At 45.7% G+C, this 24,045-nt stretch overlaps 1 protein-coding gene across 1 annotated transcript; it reads right to left on the bottom strand.

The window, feature by feature from the left end:
• Positions 1–8,163: 8,163 nt before the first annotated feature.
• Positions 8,164–17,299, bottom strand: CISH (cytokine inducible SH2 containing protein). Its single transcript, XM_002190732.7, has 3 exons — positions 16,394–17,299; positions 11,668–11,891; positions 8,164–11,188 (listed from the first exon to the last, which is right to left on the bottom strand). The coding sequence occupies exons 1-3, from the start codon at positions 16,438–16,440 to the stop codon at positions 10,686–10,688; spliced, it is 774 nt and encodes a 257-aa protein (XP_002190768.4). The 5' UTR covers positions 16,441–17,299; the 3' UTR covers positions 8,164–10,685.
• Between the last annotated feature and the right edge of the window lie 6,746 nt (positions 17,300–24,045).

Here is a 24,045-nt window from a genome sequence, read left to right as displayed (position 1 = left end):
TTTGACTTTGATGTAGAAGAAATGACCCACTTTCGGCAGAGACAGCTGGCCTTTGAAAACAGAAGTTAAATTGTTACTTGGCAACTGTGTAGGGTTTGAAGTGCCTTTAGCATCCCAGTTTGTCCTCAGCTGCTGAACCTTGTGGTTGCCTTTGTGTGTCTCAAGGGCAGGCTGGTCACCACTGATAATTTTGTATCACTGAGGTATTTTTGGATGATGTGGAAGAGAATCACCAGCACAGGGAACAGAAGGGAGGAATGTCATGAAAACTCCACCCATTCAGGCCCTTCTGTCAAGTACCATGCAGGAGAAAAACACTGGGTCCTGGTGTCCTCAGCCTTTTTGTTCCTGCCTCCCCACCAGAGGTCATGGGGAGGACACACAAAGGCCCAACATCTCTGCAAAACAGAAAGAGGAACCAAAGAGGAAACTTCTTCTATTTGCTAATTTTCCTTGTGCTTCTTGAACATGCACATAGCTCAAGTGGGAAAGGAGGAGAAAAAGAGGAAAAGAAGTGTTGCTGAGGTTCATAGATTTAAACAATCAAAAAGTTAAAAATTCAGAGACACTTCAGTGCAGATTGTCAGTGTCTGACATTTTGCTGTACTAATAGTCATTGCTTTAACTATTTACAGGTCTTCTTCTATCCTTGTGCCACTCTCCTTTTCCTTATTGTTGTTGGAAGGTATCCCAGCCATGGTTCATTCAGGATAAGGGTCAAGTTATGGAGTTTGTATCCATGGGGCTGGACTTCAGAACACATTTCATGCTGATTTTTAACACAGTCATCTTGACATATGTACTGGTCCCAAGGTTTAAACACGGGCTGGGAGGTGAAGCTGTAGTGGGTCTGTGGGAACCATCTTTGCTCACTGGTATTCTTCACACAGGTGGACTTTTGGGAGTGTCTTCCCCAGTAATGAGTTGGGCTCTTTCTTTGGCAGTAATTCCAGCTGGCACTGGAATACCTAACGGCAGAGAAGCTGAAGGGCCTGGGTTTTCCCCTTTTCCTTTGGTTGGCAGCATAACACATAAATCTCATTTGACTTATTTCCCTTTGCATCAAAAAGCAATCTCTACAAGGAAAAAGAGACATGAAAAGTCTGTGTTCCCTGACAGAACTAGAAGTGCTTCCTCTTATAGGCTTTAATCATCAGCTGCCTCCAAACAAGCACTGCTGCACTGATTATATCAGCCTTAGGAAAGCTGGAATGAAAGGGTAAAAAAAATGATTCCTTTATACTTTGGTTTCTGTGACATCATCGTTTGAAGTGCCCGAATTGGAAAGCAAACACCTTGGAAGAGCCAAGCACTGGGAATATTTATATCTCTGGATCTGGGCAGGGTAAACCCCGTGAGGAGTGTGACCTCAGCTGGCTGCGTCACACGGTGTTTGTTGGGCTGTTCCATGAGATCCAGGGTTACCTGGAACCACCAGTGCCTGTAACGTGTTCCCTTTGCGTTAGGGCATTTGTTTTGTCAATAACTGGGAATTTTGAGAGCTTTCCGTTTCTGCTTCAGTAAGAATTGATGATGCCAGTTATAGGGATCATTATAGGATATACAGTATTTCCTGAAGGCCTTTTGGGTTTTAACTCGCCTAAGTAATAGGCTGAAGAGCAATGCTGCTGGTGGGAAATGGGAGGAGAGAAAAACAGCTTCTTTGACAGTCTCCTATTTCACTTAACACAAACATAAGAAGAGAATGTTTCTTTTGACTCACAGAACAAAGATTGTCTTTGATTTAAGAAGTTCTTTGACAGGAGTGTCATTCTTCCATCAGCTAATTCCTCTAAGAGCTGAGACTAAGAAGGATTTATATGGAGTGATTGTAGGCCATGCAAAATAAACTGCAAAATTAACATGCAAAAACCTGCTTGTTGCCTCCTGCAAACTGGGTAGAGAAGCATAAGCAGAGTAATATATTATTTTTATTGTTTATTTGTCAAGTAGGTTGGGATTGATAACATGTGATGGGGCTGTCTCATGTTATAGAGTGGACTTTTCTGAATCCACCTCTCTTCTCATCCAAGATGGGTGGAGTATTTCCACTTCCAGTAGCTGTGCTGAACCATCCCTTTGGAATGATGGTTTGTATAAGCACTAATACCAACATGATGATCAATGCATATTTTCTGTTAATGCCAATGCACTTCTATCTTAGGAAACAGCAGAAGCCAGCATGTGACACCTTCACTTACTGCACCAGTCAGTGTCACACGGTCACTTGACACTGGCACAAGTTATTTTGTTTTCAGCTGTGTGCCTGACTTGTTCTGACTTATCTAGTGAAGTTTCCTCTTTCAGGCTGTGCTCTCCAGCCAGGCAGGAGAGAGCTAACGGATGCCAAAACTGCTTTCAGGTGCCTTCATCTCGTGGCACTTCTGAACAGGAGGGGCCCACAATGTGGAACAGGCCTCCTCCCTGCCTGCCGTGGGTTGGCAAGGCACAGGGCAATTCCTCCTTACCCCAGAGTGAAGCTAAAAGGTCGTGTGCAGCCTGAGGTGCATGAGCCTGTCAGATGGATGCTGTGGATGAAGAGAGATGACTGAAGGAGTCGTGGGGACAGGAGCCCAGACTGGTTTGTAGAGAGTGCAGCTATTTCCTGCATAACACAATGAACACCTTCTGCACCAAAGTGTTTCCCTGCAAGCTCTGTGGCAGCCTCTTCCTCCCAGCTGGCTTTCAGTGTGCCAGGGCACAGAGGGCGTTCCCACACCTGCAGCTGCGGCTGGAGCGCCTGTTTGCCGAGAGTCCTGACTCAGTGCCTGGTGGGTCGTGCTAACCCCGCTCCCAAGGCTTTCATCAGCAACAAAAGGTTCTGCATGCACAGGGAAGCCTTCAGCCTCCTGTGTTCTTGGAAAGAAAAGAGTAACATGGAGTCCCCATGTTGGCCCACACCCAGATTGTTCTGCCCCTGCTGATCCGTTCCAGCCTTGCAGTGCTGTTTTGTCCTGTTCTTCCCAAAATGCTGCCCAGTGCCTCTCAGCCAAGGTGATTTCCATGGCACAGGACTGGAGGGAACAGCACTAAAGGAGGTGAACTGCAAAGAATCTTAAAAGAATGTAAGGAGTATTCCAAAACCAAGGGCTTAGAAGAGAGTGAGGTATTTTCAAAAAGTTAGAGAGATTTTCCAAGATGTTCCCTGGAAATAACAAATAATATTAGGTCACGCTTTAGGCTATTTCAGATTTCTGTTTTAATTTTAATAACACCTTTTATTAGTGCTGAGCACTTTCAGACAAGTGCAAACATATAGCATATGCACTGGGCAACATATTTCTTCATCATAATTCCAGACTTGGAGGTAGTGTTTTGAACTCTGCCTCTGCAGTGTTTGGCAATGGCTGTGGTGACACTTGCATGATGGGAAGAATCCTTGCCAAATTGGGTAACTTCTGACAAGTATAAACACAGCTCTGCCTTCTGTAAGCTACATTCAAACCATGTTGCTCTTCTAGGGAGGAAAGAGCTCTGACATTAAAGACTGCAGTCCATGGTCAGCTATTAAATCTCTGCTCATTTGCACTGTGTGAGCCCGCAAGGAACAGACAGGGAAGGGTGACCCAGGAGATAAGCAGTGGATCTTGCTGTCTCTTTGTCCCAGATATAATCCAGATCTGTTGTTTTTAGGAGTTGCCATCACAGAAAGCTCTGTCCTAGCCAAGGTGAAAGAAGTTTGCTGAGCTCAATTCAGGCTTGGCTGCTCAGTTTTCCACAAGCTGATGTTTACATCCCAGAGTGGCACTGAACATGTTCTGACTAGAATGTTTGTATGTGAATTCAGGAAAGCCAGAACTTAATTGTAAACTGCACCATGGGTTTTCCTTCTGCTTTTAAAAGAAAAACCTCCGTGCTAGGTTTCTGCATGCTGGAGACAGTGTGTGAGGGAAGGGTTTTCTTGTGTTATATCAGCAGCACTTCAGTGTTACAATTTCCCTTGAGGACAAATTAGTGTCAGAATTTCACCAGGGATAAAATTCTTGTCTGTAAAACTATGAAGTGAACCAAATTCATCCCTGAAGTAAATTAATTCCCATTCCACTCCTTGGGAAAGGAACCTGGATTTAGCACATTATGTTGTACAGGTTTCCATGGCAGGGCTGTTTCAGCAAAGGCAGCATTTCTCCAAGAGCCACAGCTGAAGAGTTGCAATCTATCTTCCAGACCAAGGCAGTCTCATGATGGAGTTACTGGCCAGGCTGAGCTCTGCCTCTGAGTTTTGACTGACCAGCTCTTCCTTTGTCCTTCCATCTGGCATATTTATATCAGGTTTTTGAGAAGTACCAAGTCTCTGATGATCTGTTTGGACAGTCTAATGCTGCAGTAACACATATTATTTCAAGCTTTTATTGTCACTGCAGTACCATGGGGGACATTAAAACAAATGCCTTTCCTGGCTAGATAGAGTGTTCTCTTAAAATAGCTATTTTGACAAAAACTAACATTGTTTTCAGTTTTTGCAACTCAAATCTGAGCTGCTGCAAAGTGCATTTACACTGCATTTAGGAAGTAATGGCATTGAAGGGAAAACCCTGCTAGTGAGTTTGAGGAAGAGGAGCAACAGGAGGAAGGTAGTTCTGTTGAAAGGAACTCTCCTCTGCAAATCTAGGTTGGCATGTCAGGCTGGAGCAGTTCTGACTGAAGCCTTTCCTTTGCTGGGCCAAGCTGCTTCCTCTGAGTCCGTTTTTTCCTGTATTTAAAATAATCAAATGAGGATTTTGCAACAGGGGGATTGATGGGCCAACAGCCTGTCTCCAGCTGTGACCACTGCCACAGCTGGTTACAGGGGAATTGAAGGACTAAGCCAGCAGTGGTTTGCAATAAAACTTCCTTTTTTATTGTCTCATCTGTAGTGAATATAAGCTGGAGTTCTGAAACTTTATTACTTTCCCTCCCCTTTCCAAATCCAAAAAACCACTCTGAATAATTATGTTAAGATTGTTATGATGTAAAGTCCAAATTGTAATTTAATTTCCTTATTTTTCTTTTGAAATTTAGTGCCCGGGCTAACAGTGAAGCCCTTAAAATTACTTTTGTTCTCTCTGGTCAACATGTTGCCTACCAATAGCCTTTTTTTTTCCTAAACAATATGTTATTTTCAAGTAGAAAAAATTACTGGTTTTTGCTAAAGTTTGGAAGAGTATGTTTATGTAGACTCTTTAGTCCACATAATTGAACACTGAAAGACTCTAATTTTATTGCTAGGGCCACTTTATAATTTTTCCCTGAGGCTGTTTTTTGCTGCAGAGCAGAGGTGATGACAGATGTCTGATGGATGCTGCAGGGTTGTGCCTGCTCCCAAGGGCCACTCTCTGCACTTGTTTGTGCGGCGAGCGGCAGGAGCCACATGATGGTTTGTGTTTCTCGGGAAGCCACAGTGGGAGATCAGCACGAGGTTCATCCCAGGCAGCATTAGCCTCCAGGTAAAGCCGTGCCTCCACGTGTTCCTGTTCCCTGGGCTCTGGCACCCAGCATTCTTAACAGCCCAGAGAGGCAGGCCTGGTGTGGGCAGGGAGCAGACAAGTCTGAGTCTGAAGGCGTTACCAACACTCAGAGCAGTGCCAGGGCCTCCTCACTGCTGCCTTCCCTTGGGCTCCCTCTTCCAAAGTCAAAGCCAGCTTGCTGTGAGCAGGCAGAGGATGAATGTTTCTGCCCAAGGACAGGGCAGATCTCTAAGTGATACCTTATTTTTATCTCTGACTAGTTTTTTTTGTAAGGAGCTGCCCAGACTGATGGGTTTTCCTCCTGTTTCCCCTGTGAATGATGGGTGGGGGGCACTGACAGCATGATGTGAATGTTGTGACAATGCTGTTCAGAACTGAGGGAGCTGGAGGATGTTATATGGCATCCAAAGTTGTTCTGGCACATCTTCACTGGATATTGCTTTACCCTCTGCTCCAGACAGTTGGACTGCTGATGATTTCTGGGCTGGGGAAGAGGATACCGTAATTCCATCAGGATTGCAAGGGTCTCAGCAGCTATTAGGGACAGATAGGAGAGGGCTGTGATATTGAACACGATTTGATAGCAGAACAGCTACACAAAGTGTCCAGTTAATTTTGGTTTTAATTCCCTTAATTTCATAGATTGCAGGTAAGGCTGACAATGGAATTTGGACTAGAAATGACATGTAATATGTCAGTAACTAGAAATACCTGACTATATCTGTCCTAAGAGAAGTAAATACACTCTGCTGGTTCGCTTAAATTGATGCTGGTTTCCCTGACTGGGACTGGGGGATATTGGGCATCGGAGAGGATGTGGGGAAAGGACTAAGATTTCAGTAAGTTAGAAGAGATAGGGATATGTGCATGTGAACTGGTTATTTCACCCTTGCATGTGTTGCTTTTTCAGAAGGCTGATGATTTAGACAGAAAATGACACCATATGTGCCTGACAAACTGCAGGGGAGTTCTGCTGTGGCAGTGGGCCACGGGAGTGTGGTTTCACTCATGGACTGGGATTTCTATTCCAAATCCTATCAGTCTGCTTTTCACACTCTGTGAGGGCTCCACACCCATGTTTCTATCTGCAGACAGAAACTGTAAACCAAGAGAGAATCCAAATTGTTGTGCATTGGCTCAACAAACTATACAGGTGTCACTAGGAGAGGAGTTGCAGCTGTACTTCAGTGCTGATAAAGGCCAGTATGCATTGCTACGAATGCTCCTGGTTCCAGAGATGTGGAACTTAACTGTAAAAGCCAGCTCAGAGGTTTGGCACAGGAGTTTTCAGAATATGAACCTGTTTTCTTTAACAAAATGTGCTGAAGGTGTAGGAGTGGGAGTTGTTAAGGTAACAGCTGATGAGGTAAAACTGTGTGGGACTGCTGCTCTGGACCAGCCTGGCTCATGGCAATCATCTCCACCTTCAGCCTGTGGAAAGGAAACAACAGGGTTTCCTATGTGTACTCAGAGGAAGAGTTTAGCCCAGCTAAGAAATTAAGAAATCGCTCAATAATGTGTCAGAAACATAACATTTTTCTTTCCAGGTTTTTCAAGGTTTTGCAAAGTTTCTTTTTAAAGATTGATGCAGCTTTTCCTTATTTTGTTTTCTTTTCTTCCTTCTTTTGTTTTCATGTTTCCACTTATTTTGTGTTTTGCTTCTACCCTGTGTAGTTCTCTTTCCATATTTCCTGTTAAACCCAGAGAGATGTGATTGTTTTTGTTTAACAACTTGATCTGGAACAGATGATGGCATTGCCAACAGTTCCTGGTTTGGTGTGCAATTGAAATCTACCCATGGACTCACGTTGATGAGATTGTGGAAGCAATATTTGCTAGGGAATGCCAGCTCCATGGCTGGCATAGGAAGCCTAGCACATGCTTCAGGAATACTTTAAAGCAGTATTTTGAACTTTGAAGCCAGTGGATTCACAGAGGGGGAAGGATGGGAGAGGATGGGAGAGTTCTGTTTGTTGGTGTTGTTTTCTTCTGAGCGTGTTTTCCATTTTGCAGTGGTTGGGAGCACGTGATGTTTGCTTTGGGCAGGATGGGGGGACATCTCTTGGGCATCTCTCCTGGGAGAGGAGCACAGAGGGACCATGTGGAGTCACCTCCCAGTAGTGGCATTGCCTCAGTGTGCTCCCTGTGTTTCAGCAGCTGGACAGATGGGGTGTCCTCTGTCTCCCTGACATTATAGGGCAGATCCACATCTGCAGTCTGGTGTCTCAGGTGATGTGAAAGGCTGCAGGGTCAGACCACAGGTACAGGGACACTGCAGCCCAGTGGCCCCAGAAAAGGGGAAAATGGATCTGCCCTGGATCTCCCATCCAAAGCATCATCTGCCCATTTATATTCTGCCTTCTTTCCCCTGCATTGTATTGGTTTTCTATGGCCCACAGAAACAATACAAGAATCATTCCTGTGCTCTCCCACATAATTTAAAAATGTGCCTTCAGTCCTTATTAACTTGGGACTTGGGATCTGCTGCTGCCCATCTGTGTGAAGTAGGAACCGGGCCCACACTGAGGATTTTGGTGTTTATTTTCCCAGGTGTCTAAAGGGCCTTTTTTTTTTTATTTTATTTTATTAAAAGGCTTTTTGTCTTGTTTGAAAAAAAATGGTCAAGAGATTGCCCTGTGTTCTTGGGGAGGATTTCTCTAAGCAGAAAATGAATTAATCAATTTGGATTTTACCAAAGACTTTTACATTGAGTGGCTTTAAAGTATATTTAAAATGTTTATTTAAAATCCAGAGTCAAATGATTTTTAACAAACTGTCTCAAGATAGAAGAAACTGACTTTTTGGAGTAACTGTATTGTTTATTTGTTGTATTGCAGTAGCACCTAGAGATCCCTACTGTGCTAAATGCAGAACAAACACAGAACAGAGCTGGTCCCTGCCCGTGGGAGCTCATAGCCTTCAGTTTGGGGTCAGCCAGGAGCTCCTGGGCTCTCTTGGGGCAGTGAGTCAAACCCCACAGCTTGACCTTCCCATACCCCCAACAGAGAACAGATGAAGTAAAAGGCAAGTTCCAGAGAGCTGAACAACCTGCCCTTTCATGCTGTACACTTCTCCAACTGATTTTTCCCAAGCTGTAGTTACCAGGCCTGGGGCTGAGCTGTGTGGGCTTCCTGAGATCACTGCTGCTCCTTGGAGAGCCGTGGTTTCCTTGTTCCCAGTGTCCTCAGGCAGATAGAGGTGTTTGGATAAAAGGAAGCCTTTTCAGTGGTTTATCATTTATATTATTTTTAAAAATTTTTCTTTTTTGCGTTCTAAATTTTCATTCTCATTCAATACCTTTCCATGGTTGCTGCCATAGAGGGGAAGGGGGAAGGATATACCAAAAAGCAAACTGTACATCACACATGCACACTGTCAATCATCAAAGTATCAAAAACAAAGCTTGCAACAGCACAAACTTGTATAAATGTGGAGAGGGAAAAAAAAAAGGACACTGACTAAGCACATCAGGCCATCTTGTCCCTTTTGGCAGCTTTAAGATAGGGTGGAAGAAACTCACCCATTTTTTGAGCTTGTCTCCTGGGTCACCGTCCCATCTTTTTCCATCTTCTCTTCCAACACTCAGCTATAGTTGGAGGTTTGTCCATTCTGATTTACAGAGTGTTACAGAGAGTCCCAGGGAGGGATGAACAAGGAATCCTTCAGGTTCGTTCATGCTAGAACAAGTCAGGGGCTCTTAGGGGCAAAATAAGCCACATGGTAATTTCTGTAGACCTGTCTGTTCCCTCTCTACTCTCACTTGATGGCAAGGCTGGGAAGATGATGATGAGATTCAGCAAATGAACAGGAAGGGGCAACTTGTCTGTGCTGGTTTGGGGCAGATCCCATCTGCTGTCTGTCCCTCCTGTGTGTAAAAGAGCAGGGGAAAAGCCATTGTGCCTCATCTGCAGGGGGTGAAAGGGATGGGGTGTGAGAAGGAAACCCAGAGCCAAAAGCCTAATTATGAACAAAAAACATACAAGTCAGAGCAGGGGGGAGGAGAGGTCTGGACCCTGGCAAACAGAAACATTGGATTGTGGTTTCCAGTGTGTGTGCTCCAGCCTGGAGCTGGCAGAAGCTGTGTGGCCAGCAACTAATGCTGGCAGGAGCAGAGCATGCAGCAGTCTGGCATTGTGGGAGCAAGGACAGCTCTGTGGGCTGAGGTGCCTCTAAGTGTTACCCCAGAAATAAATAAATAAATATCCTGAAGCTGTGCGTGTTGCTGGTGCAGCCCAGCAGAGCTGTGTCTGAGGCCCTGCTCAAGGAGACCCTGGTCTTGCCCTGTGTCTCAGGCAAGGGCAAGGTCAGGGAACAGCACTTTAAAAACACAAGCCAAACACAGGGTGCTCTGAAATTAAATCCTTCTGCCTGCATATGACAACATTTGGTTCCTAATTACTTGTTTTGAAATTTTTGTCACAAACTTCCTTTGGAAATGGAGAAGATGGAAAAAAATGGGATGAGTGCTCCCTGGCCCAACCTCACTATCCAGATCTCTGCTTAGAGCTCTCAAGAAAGAAGGGCTTCCTCAAAGAAGTCTCCTGTCCACATGTGATGCAGCAAATCTCTGGAAGCTCCCACTGTGCTCTGAGGTTGTGATACCCTCTGTAGCTAAGGAAGAAAAAACAAATAGTCTTTACCTCTGTAGAGGTGGGTCTGGACACAGTCATCTGAGTCTCACATACCCCAGAAGCCTAGGAGAGCTTGGATGTGGACTTCTGTAAGCTGTCAAAGGGACAGGCTCAAACAGAAGCTGTTTGGATGTGAATCCAAATCCAAATTCCCACAGAGATTCAGCTGCCAGTTGGCTGGAAGCCTTTATGCTATCTCTAATTCCACAAAAGAAACAAAAAAACCCAATAAACTAAAAGGTGCTTTAAAAATACCATGAGGAGAGAAACTGCCATGGAAATAAATAGCAAAAATAACAACGTTAACATGTCCGGTGTCACAGCAACTCTGACATTCAAGTAGTGTGGCCATGCCCACAGAGCTTCTCCCAGCCACTGCCGGCACGGCCCGAGGGTCAGAGCTCAGCTGGTGCCCCGCTGCTCACTGAAACAACCCACTCCTCCCTGGGGCTGGAATGGAGGTGAAGAGAAGGGGAGAGGAAAGATGGATGAAGTCTCTGCTGATCGTCAGGTCCTTGCTGTGCCCGCCTTTAGCGGGACGGAGATACAAAGTTCGTGGTTGTGTCTCTCCTTGGTGCAAGAGAGAGAGAAGGGAACAGCAGCAGCTTCAGAGCTGGAAGGGATATTGCTTCAGGTATTCCCCCATCCGGCGGGGCAGGGGCAGCTGCTCCACGCTGGCCGTGCACTTGTTGATGCGCAGCCGGCACAGGTGCTGCAGGCTGGGAATGCTGTCCTTGCGGCCCAGCGGCCGGATGAGCTTCAAGTGTACTGCAGCTGCTGCCAGCTCTTTCTGCAGGGGAGGTAGAGGAGACGGAGGCGGGTAAGGAGCCTCGGTCTTGCTTTCTGTTGTGCAGGACAAGACGTAGTGCTGGATAAGGCTGACCACGTCTGGGAAGGCCAGGATGCGAGGTTTGGACAGGTAGTTGGAGTCCAGGCGGAACTTGCTGTCGGTGTACTCGATGCGCACGTTGGTGGGCCCTCGGTTGGTCTTGACGGACAGGGTGAACAGGTAGCTGGGGTGGGTGCTGTCCCGCACCAGGAAGGTGCCCTCAGGCATCTTTTGCAGATGCTGCTTGGCCTCACTGGCAGTGATGGAACCCCAATACCAGCCTGGAAGAACATTCGAGAAAGAATTTGTTAGGGAAAGAACGTATTCTAGGGCTGGCGGTACATTTAGGGAAGCCTTGAAGACAATCACGCTAAAGGCCTGAGAAGCAACCAGAGCCAGAGCTGGCAGGACCTTCATAAATTAAGACCAAGTTCTAAAGGTTTCCTGCCTATGCTTGCCATTGCTGTGCTGGGGCTCGGGATGAGGCTGCTGCAGCAGCTGCACTTTACAGAGAAAAGGCAATTTGCTTTTTGCAATTCTTTCTCCCAGTTCAGTTACAAAAGATAAAGCAATAAATTAGTTCATGATATAAGTTTGTAGAGACTACAGACACACTTGGTGTGTGCACAGGAGCCAGTCATGGCTGTGACAGAACCAGGTTCCTGTCTGACTTTGGATCAGGAGATTCTTCCTGGTGCTCAGATTGTGGTGTTGGGTCCCTGCACCCTTCTGACCCTGTGACTTTGCAATTGTGTCTTACCAGATTCTCGCAGGTAGGAGAAGGTTTTTGCAATGCAGAGAAGGTCTTCTTCAGGGTCCCGTGTCTGAGGTGGGTTGCTGTCTGGAACTGGAGCTGCAAGGGCAGGTGCAGACTCCTCCTGGAAGGCCATAACTGGGAGAGGCTGCATGATGGGCTCTGACAATTCCTCAATGCCCCTGAGCGACAGACTCCTGATCTTTTCCTCCGCCAGCAAAGGATGAGGTCTGAAATGAAAGGCACACTCTGCTATTTCTCCTTGCCTTGACATCAGTTGCAGGGTCTGTTCAGTGCATGCTACATTGTACAACACGTTATGTTTTACAAACAGATCCTCAGCACCATTGTTTCTGAGAGAGGCAAGGGAGGAGGAAGCACACAGCTAAAGACAAGCCCTTAGAAACAGGGACAGTGAGTTTGCTTCTTTGGCCTTATAGAATAGGGTCAGTCTTGTGATTTAGGATGATTTTGAACCTGAAATTTTTATATGTTGCCTTTTAATATGTAGTTTCAGGGGCAGTAAGGTTTATGAGCATTATAGCTTCAGTTACATGAGTACGATGTTGGAGCATTTCTGTTTCTGCCAGTGAGATTGTCATTTACTGCAATATAATTAGAAGCAGAATTGGGAATAGCTTGGGTTTTGTCCTACCCACTTCTGCTCAAGGATGACCTGAACCTAAATGAATCTGTCAGAACTCAGAGTGAGCTGATCATGTAGGAGAACCGTGGGAATACTTGTTTTAGCCAAGCCTGTGCACTACACCCACTCCACTGTTCAGCAGCTTGATGGAGGAGTCAGTGTGGCCGTAAACCCTGTAGGACTGCAGGAGGAGGCTCTGCCATGGCCACGCTGCTAGAACATGTATTCCCCTGTGGCCTAAGTGGTGTAGCTATTCAGCATCTAAATGCATTTTCACAGAGCCTGGAGCTCTCATAGGTGCTCCTCCTGAGCAGCACAGGGATTTCTAAAGGAAAGCTGATCTCTAGGGGAGGATGGATGTCAGAGGCCAGGAAAGTCTTCATTCCCAGGCAAGCTCCTGAGCAAAAATTAGTTTCTGTCCCAGTGTGTGTAAGCTCTTTGCCTCTGTATCCCTCATCCTGCTGCATGTCCTGTGTTACATCCCCCCACCATCCCCAAAACACCTGTCTTTCAGACACTTTAAAGAAAAGATGGCTGAGAGAAACACACTCAGTCCTCAGTGTGACACTGCCACAGCACCACTGGAGCTGACAGTGATGGCACAGGGTAGAGACACCTCCCCACATCACTGAAAAGCAGAAAGACTCTGAAGTCCTAAGTGCTTTCCTTTGGATTATCCTCCTTCCGTGTGCTCTGTGTAAACAGGGACACTTCAGGTACACAAATAAATGTGCTGTAAGCTGATCTGCACCTGATCATAACTGCACTCCACCGCCTCAAACTGCTGAGACTCAAGTATGGGACAGAGAACAAGAAGAGATGTGGAAAGAAAGTAGATTAGAGAGAACCTGAAAGCACCTTCACACCTTGTGAGAACCATGACCAGTTCCACATCTCTGCATTTCTAAACAAACCATGAAGGTTCAGAGTAAAGTAAATTTAAATCTACAAAGAGACACTCTTGCTCTTGCAATACATAGCAAACCCCTGCTATTCTGTTGGTATTTAAGAAAGAACATTCTTTCTATGTGTCAAATCACATTTCAGAAGAAGGACACATGCTTGGCTTTCATGGTATCTAATCGATGTTTCCTAATTTCTATTAATGGGTAGGAAGCCAGGCTGAATAAAAACGATTGCTGGCCCTTGTCCTCACCAGGGACCCTTGGTCACAGGACCTGCATTTTCAGGGGCTTTTGTACATCTGGATATATTTTTATACCTGGAGATCATTGTTGGGAAAGCTCTGAGTTCTCTTTTAAATCCTACTGGAGATACATTTATAGGTGTGGAGGGCTCCGTTTTTCAAGATATTTGGATGTCTCCCTCTTAATGTCGTGGTCTTCACAAATGCCTAGCTACCTTTCTCCTTGGGGAAAGGAGATTCCCAATTCTCCATTACCCCCTTTTTTGCACAGGAGGACCATAAACTGATCAGCTGCTTGGGGCATGGTGCAAATAACACCAAGGTCATGGATTTAATCCCTATATGTGTCACTCAGAGTTGGGCTCGATCATCCATGTGAGTCCCTTTTAACTCAGAATGTTCTGTGATTCTGATCCTTGCCTGTGCTGAACTTAATTACCAATTGGTGCTGTGCAGGGAGGGTGTCCTGGGCCTGCTGGCACAGCAGTGTCTCTCATACCAACTGTTTCCTAAGCTGAAAATGACTGTGACTGATACTAAAGAAAATCAGTCCCGCACCATTCACTCGCCAGAACTTGAATACTGCAGTCCAAGTGCCAAATCTCTCTGAACTTTTCTCATGGAAAATTTTTCTGGCCTACCCTTCCAGAAAGATCTGGAACATAAGAAAAACTTTTCATAGTATGGAACTTCTTTTCTTTTTGTATACCAACTTGAGAGAGAGAATCAGGAATTGGCTGAGAGGCGGGGAAGGAAGAGAGAGATAGCAATGCTACACAGGGAAATGTCTGCCATGAATCGGGAGGAATGTTGTTTATTTCAAGGGCTGTAGCAGTTCATAGTTTGGTCCTCCAAAAACCACACCAGTTGTGTGAATTTGTCAGTGGATTTTTTTTACAGAGCCCATGTGCTTGAGATGAGTTCTCCCACTCTACTCGTGTCTGCTGCCTTACGCTTAGTTCCCTGGGAGGCTGGAGGAGCCCAGACCCCGTGCGGGTACTGTGGGGATCCCTCCACTGCAGCCAGAGAAAGGCCAGGCTCACACATTTCCTTCTCTACACCGCCCTTATGCCCCTACAAAACCTCCCAGTGCGGCTGTGGGCGCAAAGGAACATGGCGGAAGAGAGGAGAAGGATTAGAAATTTCGACAGACTGGGAGGCGCTGGTGTCCTAAACAACTTCGTACGTAGGCTGAAGGAAGGAGAGCTGCTGCTGGGAGCAAACAGAGCAGCTCCAAGCACAGGAATGGGACAGCATAGGGATCAGCAAGTAATGGCAGACTACAACTTTTAATGCAAGAACATTTGCAAGAGGGTTAAGAAGAGTGTGCTGGGATAAGGACAGGTTGAAAAAGGTTTGCTGACATGAAAAAGTCAGCCCTTTGGTGGGGCAAAGAAAGGATTTGCAAATAGTGCTTGTAAGAGAGAAAGCAGAGGAAAAACGTGGAGAATCAGGACTGAATAGAGCAAAATGTTCATACAACAGCTGTGAGGAGGAAGCAACCAACCATATGAAATTTGGCACGTCTAGCTCAGAGTCTGGGTGCACTCTCCAGAGAAACAGCCAATGAACTTCCCTATGCATTGGCAGTTAGTGCTTCAGAAAGCCTTGGAACAGCAAGAAAATTCAGGAGAATCAGATATGTCTGTTACCATTTAGTGCTGGCTTTGTAGTTATTGTGCTGATAAGCTAAACTTTATAATGCAGCATAAACACTACAAGAAACACTGTGGAGTTGCTCTCCCTTCCATCAGCCACAGCCCAACACTCCAGTGGGAGCTTGGTCTGAATAGGATGGAAAGTATGGAGTCCAGGATATATGAAATCCTAGAGGATAATAAAAATGGATCAATAAATGGCCTTCAAAATAGACATTAAAAGGAAAACATCTACGCATCTGGCTCCACTAAGTAAGTTCTTGGTGGGTAAGGGAAGCTGTAGCTTTGGTATGCTGACCTCAAGAAAAGCTTCAAATAAGGGTTTCCCAAAGGCCAAGCTGAAAACTGAATTCCCTTTGCCATGGCTATAGGAACTGCAGCTGCAGACTGAAAATAAGAGTTAAAACAAACCCCTCAGAGTAGTAGGAAAGTAAACACAAACTCTCCTTGTCTGTGGAACAGATTTTGGGAGGGAAATGGCAGAAAAACCCCTGTGGTTCAGTCATTGTAGGCAGACAAGGAAGATTTTACTCTGAGAAAAATCCACCATACGCTGAAGTGATAGGAAAATCTGACATGATGGCTCAGACTGAAACAAATGCTCACAATTTCCAAGTATGCAACATCAGGTATTCCTCAGCTGATAAATTAAGCTGGTCACAGGGACACCGAAGTGCCAATACATCAGAGCTGATACCAGAGAATGCATTTGGATGTCACCTGTTCTCCTGAAGGCAGATGTGGAATTATCCATGTGCCTCTTGTGGCTCTCACTCTACAGAAAGCTGAGTGTATATGTAGATACACTTAAACTTACACAAAACTGACATTAATTTAGCATAAATACCTCCTTAAAAAAGAAGACCAAAGCACCTAAACTGCAGGGAAGTTTTTCTCTGTAAGCAGTTTGATTCCAAAAGGACTTTAGAGAGCACCTATGGTCTTGGATTGGTGTCTGCACTGGTGCTGTGTCCACCACACTGAACAACACACTCCAAGTTATTCTTATTCTCCCAAAGACTTTGAATGCCGCATAGTTTTTCAGCGCTAGAAAGCATGGAAATCAGGAATACCTTATGGTTCCATGATTTTGGCCTTGGAATCTAGATCACAGGCACACAGGACAGACACACAGAACTCAGCACTTGGCGGCCAAAGTCATTCCCATTCCATTACAGTCACACATGGTAACACACAGGAGCTGAAAAACTGTCACAGAGAACCTTCCTAATTAAAATTATCAAAGCACAGCTTTTCACAGAAGGCTGCAAAGTATCTTACCCCTGAACACAGAGGATCATGTCACTCCCGGACCAAGGGAAAAGCATTAAGTCTTCAAGAAGGTGAGAAATGATCTCTTCTTGCCTTCTTTGCTTCCCCGAAGCAGCGAGGTCAGTCTCTAGGCTGGCGAGTCCCAGCAAACCCCTTCGGCAGGTTCTTTCAGACACAGGAAAAGCCAAGCAGAAGACGAGCTGTCCGACAAAGACTTCAGCAACTTGGGCCAAGAAAATGCGTGCACTCTCAGTGCTTTAGAAAAAATAATGTATTCTTGTTCTGCTTTTTAGAAAACAGCAGCAAAAAATAGTTTAAAAAATAACCAGAGAAAAAAGAAATTATATATATTTAAAGAGGAACTGATCTTCCTTTAGAGCACTCTGAAATAATAATAAATAGGTACCAATAAATAAGATGTCCCCGAGTGCTGCGGGAAGAGCCGGAGCAGCGACCTGTCTCAGCGCTGGCTCCGGAGAAATGAAGCTCCGTGGAAGGAGGGAAAAGAAAAAAAAAAAAAAAAAAAAAGGGGGGGGGCAAACCTCCTTAGTAATCTTTTGTGTGTCCCTTTTAATCTGTTCCAGGAAGTGAGGAATTCCTGGAATCGTATTGTGTTCGCATCACTCTTCCTATATCAGCCACGACGGGAGGAGGGGAAAAAAAAAAAAAAAAAAAACGAGAAGGTATAAATAGCTGTGTCCAGCACAGCCGCGTCCATGCTGCCATGGCCGGGGGAGGGAGGGAGGGGAGCGGAGCCCTCCCGGCGGGTGGGTGGGCAGGCAGGGGAGGGAGGGAGGGAGCGGAGCCGTGCGGAGCCGCCGCCGCGCGTGTTCGCGGAAACGCCTTTGATCCATTTCCAAGAACTTTCCAGGAACGCGGGGCCGGCGCTGCCAATGGGCGCCGCCGCCGCATGCGCGGGGCCCGCCCGGGGCGGGGCCGGCCGCGCCGCCGCCTCCTGCCCGCCTTGTCACGGCTCCCTTTGGTTTCCGTGCCGTTGTATGCCGTTCTCCTTCCATTTGTTTTTAAGCGTTTTTGTTCTGCGGTGGTGTCCTTTCATGCCTCCCTTCCGCGGCGGTTCGGCATCCTCCCCGAGCTGGCAGCGCCTCTCCGGGTCGCTTGAGCGCCGGTGCAGCGGGTGCTCGGGGAGGGGCAAGGCCCTGGGGCTGGAAGGGTAAACGGGGACCGGGACAATTTCCAGTGAAACCTGGGGAGTAGGAGGAGGATGTGCTGCAGGGCCTGCTGCTCTGGGCAGCGAATGTCACGCTGCATAGCTTGTCTTATAAGGGTTGTCTTGGTCACCTGGGTGCTTCCTGTGAATCGGGTATCAGCTCAGCAAAGTCTCCTGGAAAAGGCTACATCACCACCGTTTTGTCCTGAATTTATAGAACATTGTCGAGTTAAAATCTGGCAACCCACGAGGAAATATTTCGGCTTCTTTTAGGGTTATTGAACCTTTTATTTTTGAACACTTTATAACAAAAGGTTGGTTGCTTTTGTCTTTTCCTGCCACGAGTTGCCACCACTTTCCCTATTAGAGATAAGAGAGAATGAGAGTGGTTTGTCTGCCACCTCCACTGGAGTAGGTCAAATACTTAAAAATATTAGTAATCATTGTGCCATTCAGAACATTCAGAAGTGGATGGGGCCGGGAGCAGAGGGGAAGGCAGGATGCTGGTAAGGTGAGGTTAGAAGGGTGTTCCCTTCATGGGAATGAGCCTGAGAGCAGACAGGCTGTGTTCGGCTCCTGACTCAAGCTTTCACTCCCTACGGTTTCATTTGGCCGCTGCTCAGCCTCCCGTACACTTCCATCCGTTTTCTGTCCTGAATCAGGGGCAGTGCAGTAATGAGTGCTGCTAATAATACCCAGCTATGCTGGTATTATTATAGAGAGAGGTCCTGAGGGCCGTCTAAGTATCCTGAGTATCCATCCATCTAAGTACTCTAAGGGCCATCTCAAAGGGGTGGGAATGTCAGCCTGCAGGCACTCCTTGTCCAGTTTGCTTCTGAGCCTGACAGACCTCAGCTCACACTCCCTCTAAACGTGTGTAAATTCACAGGGGAGGCGAGGGGCTGGCAGAGGAATTTCAATCCTCACCTTTCCTGTGCACAGCAAGCACAACATTCAGCCGATCATCCGGAGAGCCCTTTGTAGCCCTGGCTCAGGGTTGCAGAGGACACCTGCGTGCCTGTGCCCCTTCAACATCTAAATCCGAGGTTGTTTAAACCTTCTGTCAGTGGTGCAGCAGCACGATGGATTTGAACAGATCTAGACTACAGAGTGGGAGCAGCTCTTGTCTCCGGCAAACCACAGTGAACCTGCACATTCAGAAGGTATTTAATTCGTCGTCAGCCTCGGGGGGCTGAGATCCCAGCTTGGTGTGCCGGCAGGAGCGTTGCAGCGCGGCGCCGACATTGAGGAGCTGTCTGCATCTTTTTTTTCACTTAGAATTGGGCTCCATCTAGTGATCCTCGCCTGGAGGAGGCTTTTTGTGCAGGCTCTGTGCTGGGGCTGAGCAGCCATTTGTGTCTCCGGCGCAGGGAAGGCACGCTCAGTTCTGTGCAGAGGAGACATGCCCGCAGACATCCCAGCGGGTCTGCGCTGTGCCCGCACCGACTGCTCCCACTGCCCGTTCCGCCCTCCCGCACTGGTTTTCCAGCCGCAGGCACCGGCCCCGAGCCGCTCTGCTCACGGTCCTGCAGGACCCGGAGAGATGAGCATTGTCTGGAAGTAGCTGATGGGTGTGCGCATCAGTGAAAGGAGCTTGCATTCGCATTGGAAACTTCTTTAGGAGACCACCCCCCCAAAAAAATAGCCAGGCTAATGCCTGGGTTGTTTTATCTAAAAAAATATGTGATTGGTTTGAAGTCAGGAGCACTCAGCAGTGCTTCATCACTCGACATGAACATTGTGCTCATTGGCGCTCCTCGGGCACAGGGCAATGCCCCAAGAGGGGAACAGCACAGTGTGCCCGATGTGCCAGTGTCCCAGGCCCTGCACAGTCAATATAAATTGCTGACATTTACACAAATCAGTTATTTAAACCCAGATTATATTCATATAAATGGCTTTCCAGAGTACTGTCTTGAATAATAAGGACATTACAGAGGCAGTAGCAAGAAATCTTGTTGAGTGATACCATTGAATGCTAGGCTTTAGTTATGAAAGGTATAAAAGAAAGCTCAAAGCTCACAATAAAGTCAGGGAAGAAAATCCAGAAATAGGCAGTAAGTCCCTCAGAAAAGTTCACTGACACAACAGCACCATCTGCTGCTAAATGACTGCCTGGGAAAACCGGTGGCAAGAGTCCCTTCCCACTGCGGGTGTTACACGACTTCTGCTGGGCATTTGGACATTCCTGTGATCTTCTAGAGTTGGTGTAAATGAAAAGTGACATCCATAATGGTAACTCTTGAGAGGGGTCTGTGTGCCTGGGGACTGGATTTACTTTCACTAGTAGACTGAAAGACTTAAAAGACTGAATGTAAGTCGCCCCTTCGGTTGCTGACTGGCCCTTACCCTGAGCCGTAGTGTAAGGAGCCGCAGGGAGTGACCCAGCGTTACCAACAAGAAGCAGCTGTTCCTTGATCAGAGGGACCAGCTCGTTATGCGAGTAGGACACACCAAATCCGGTAATCAACAACAGGTGGTGCATTTAATGTTGTGGTTTTAATTTCCCAACCTTGTGAGTAACAATGCAGGAGTCTCCAGGGTGTGGGTGAGCTGTGCCATGGATACAGGGACATCTGAGCTGACTCCATGAGAAGTAGGATGTTCAGAGAGGACTGGGTTTTATTTCAAGCTGTGAAAAAATACCTTGGGTTATTATAAGGAACTCAGCATATTCGTTGTCCCGAGGCTTGTGGCACATGGTGACCTAGAAGGTGATACAGTGTGGCATCTGATAGGAGTTTTGCTGCTTGATTTGAATGCTGCAAAAATTGTATTCCTGAGTGGTCTGGAAGGCCACCCCAGGACTCCCAGTTAATGCTGTCATACCCATTAGTTGCAGGATGTTTCAATGAAAGAGATTAATTTCTTCTGCTTCACTGCAGCATAAAATGAAGTACCATCTCCTGTAGACAGATTAGAAGGTTTTTTATATTTTTGATTTATGAGTCTTCTGTTAAAAAAAATGTATCTTTTTTTTCATGTCTGCTGAAAGAGAAATGTCCAGCTGGTATCTCTCTGACACCCCCATCAATAACCCGTGGAGGAACATTGATGGAGCCTCCCAAAACCTTCTCAATGACCAGGACAAGGTACTTGTAATAGGGTGTCTGAAGCCAGGCATAAAAAAGCAGCTTTTCTATCCTTGTCTGTATTCCTATAGGAAAATACCTGCTATGAGCTAACATGGAGGAATTAATCTTGAGGAGCAAAGTCAGGTACCAGGACAGGCTCTCCAGATGGTGATAGTGGTGTTCTTGAGGCTTCTGTTTCCTTAACTAGAAGCTGCTTCATAGACAGAATTTTAATTCCTCCTGAAACCATGCTATAATCCCATGGACACAAGGACAGAGGGTGTTGAGAATAAAAGAGAAGTTGTTCTCAAAGATTCAGTAAAGATCATTGCCTATGAAAGAGCTTTATAAACCTGGTTTTGTGTCAGCCAGGAGAGAAAAGAGCCAGGCTGTTTGCCGATGAGCTTTTTGAGATTGTTTTTTTTTTTCCATGCCTTTTTGATAAGTCTGAGACAGACACCTCCAGAGCAGAGCCAAAAGACAGGCAAGAAAACATGCATATAGTTTGTGTTTCAGACCACTGGGTACATGACAGTTTAAACTAAAGATCCTACAAGATCCTTTTGTTCTCCTTCACATCAAAATGTTACTCAGTAGAGCTGCCCTTTCTTTCTTTTAATACCACAGATGCAGTTTCTGAAGAACTTCCTGGGGGATTTAATAAGGTTTTTGCAACCACCCAACCAGACAAAGCCATGTCCTCACTTCAACCTGACAGTACAGAGGATTTTCTCTTTGGTGACATCTATATAATGCATCCCCTGAGTGTGGATTTCTCATAACAGCAGAAAAAAATAGAGAGCTGTTACTCAGACAAAGCAAAGTTTCAGAAAAACAAGTCACTAGTTTTCAGCTGGTAATTTCTTTATCACAGCTCTTTCCATGAGACATTGCTATCAAAGGCCTGGCCACCAAGCAAATCATTTTTGTATACAAGGAAACTGAGATCCCTGTACCATTCAGGTATCACTCCTCAAAATCTGCCATCCCTCAGAGAACAATTGATGACATCAGCTTTCCTTGCTCTCCAGATGACAGCAACCTCAGTTAGTTCATTTCATTTTTATTAGGAAATGAGACATTTGACAGTCTGAAATGTCTTTGTTCCCAATTATTGAATTGCTACAGCACAACAAAGAGGCAATGAAAATACCTAGTGAAATAGCCAAAATTAACCTTCTCTGTTTAAACAGAGTGGTGCTGTCTGTCTGTAAAGCAGGTATCCGTGATATCCAAGACGTGATAAAATCAAGGAGAACATATCCAAACTATATGCTGGCTAAAATAAAAAGCTTCACCAGGTTAAGGCACTGATTAGAGGAAAGGGGCTGCTGCCACTAAGCTTATTTAAAGAACAGAACCTTAATATTTGCTGTTTTCTCCTATAAGCTGTGTTTTATTTTGGGACAAAGCAGATATAACTGATATATACTAAATTCTGTTTTGAACTTCAAGTTGCTCTATGTTGTTGCTGTTGGGGACTTCTGGTAAAAGTAGCATTAATATTTAATTTACAGTGTTAGGGATTTTTGTGAAGAGCCTGCTACAGTAGTACTTAGTAAATAGTACTGTTTTGGAGGTTTTTTTAAACTTCAAAAAGCAAACATCAATAAATAAATAAAAACATCTGTTTGAATTAAAACATCCCCTGGCTCAAGAAACTGCAATGGACCTGTCAGTGTATTCTCTATAAGCATCTCCAGAGGATGCTAATGGAGCTCCACCTGCCACAAGCACCAAGAGAGGCTTCAGGAGCTGCTTTTTATTTTGGGATCATCCTTGCACAGAGTCAGGCTGTCTGATACTTGGGCTGATGCTAGAAAGACTTTTTGGGAGTTTATGGTGGTTGAAATTAGCAGAGGGTTGAAGTAAGGCCTTATTAACCATGATTCACACTGGGGTTTTTAGGTGTTTTGCCCTGTTTAAACTTATTACTGGCTGCTGGTAAAATGATGAACTTTTCCGAGAGCATATCCAGGCAACATCAGGTGGTGAACCCAAAAAAGCTTTTCATCCAGTGAGATATTCCTCTGACTTGAAAAATGTGGTTTTTATTGTCCCAGTTTAACTCTTCTCATCAGGAGATGGCTCATAACTGAGACACACACACAGAACCAACTAATTTCACACATCCTGTCTCATTCCCTCATCTTTCCTCCTAGCTTTCTGTGTACAGCTTGTTTTTTTTGTGGTTTTTTTTGAAACTCATTCTTGTAATACTTAGAGTCATAGTTTCTTAGTGAAATTTCTTACTTCTGACACACTATAGAAAATAGCAACCCCTTAAGTAGACATCTGCTTGGAATTTTTGCAACATTTAAAATTTCTTAGAATAGAGCCATAAATTGCCTTCTACGAGCTTCAATGTGTTAGTCAGTGTAACTCCTGCCTGCTTTGGGCAGCCATAGCTTTTGGGTGAGAGTTACATGGAAAGATCCAAAGTGGGGCCAAGAATGCTCACACTACAGATGGGTGTGAGCAACTGTGGTTTTCAAAATAAAAAATGCAGAAGGGAGTGGAGAGATTTAGAAGTTTTCTGAAGGGTCTGGCCTCCAGTGACTGAGTGCAGAGAAGAGGAATAATAGTTACCTGTTGCAAACAGAAGGAAGTTAACCATCAAGAACAAACAGAAAAGCAAAGACAGGCAGAAGCCATAGGAAGGAAAATCGGAGCAAGCTGGTGACCGCAGAACCATGATATTGAAGGTTTGCAGCCTGGGAGCTCACAGTTACATATACATTTCTCTGAGACTACCGCAGTGGGAGGTGATGCAGACTAAGACGGCTGACAGCTAAACCTGAAAAGATTGGAAATAGCTGTTTTCCTCAGGGATTTGATTAGCCCAGAATAAGTGAACTGAATCGAGGGAGCAGGCCCTCCAGCAACTGAACTGCTGAAAGCCTGGAAGGGAAACCTGAGGCAGAATAGCTGTAGCATCACATCACATGGTGATGTACTGCAGATCTGCATCCTGCTAAGTTGAACTACTTTTTATTCCTTGGAGAAAGGGCTCATTAGCCCTGTTAATTATTTTCCTATCTGTTAGAACTCCAGATGCCATTATGTTACGTAAAATGACAAATGTATTTTTAACTTGTAAAGCATGTGAACTTTAAGCTCCTTCCAGTGATACGAATACAGCTCCATTTCGATGCATGACTCATCTTCACATGTAGGGGGAAAAGCTCAGCATTTCACATCCCTGGAACCACACTCCGTGCACCAGTGATGAGCGACAGTTGCTGTGGGAACCGTCTCTTTTAGTATCCTGACTATGCATCCGACAGTGCCGAGAAACACTGACCGCGTCTTTGGTCGCGTTTAGCGACTGCATTGAGAGCTCCCTTTCGGTAGCCAAGCGCCTGAAGGATCACTGCCCGCTATCGTGTCTCATTGCAACAGCCGGTTTAACACAGGGT

Source organism: Taeniopygia guttata, chromosome 12, assembly GCF_048771995.1.
Source record: "Taeniopygia guttata chromosome 12, bTaeGut7.mat, whole genome shotgun sequence".
NCBI classification, from domain to species: Eukaryota; Metazoa; Chordata; class Aves; order Passeriformes; family Estrildidae; genus Taeniopygia; species Taeniopygia guttata.
Note: the sequence above shows the minus strand (reverse complement) of the source record. Positions and strands in the feature narration are given on the sequence as shown.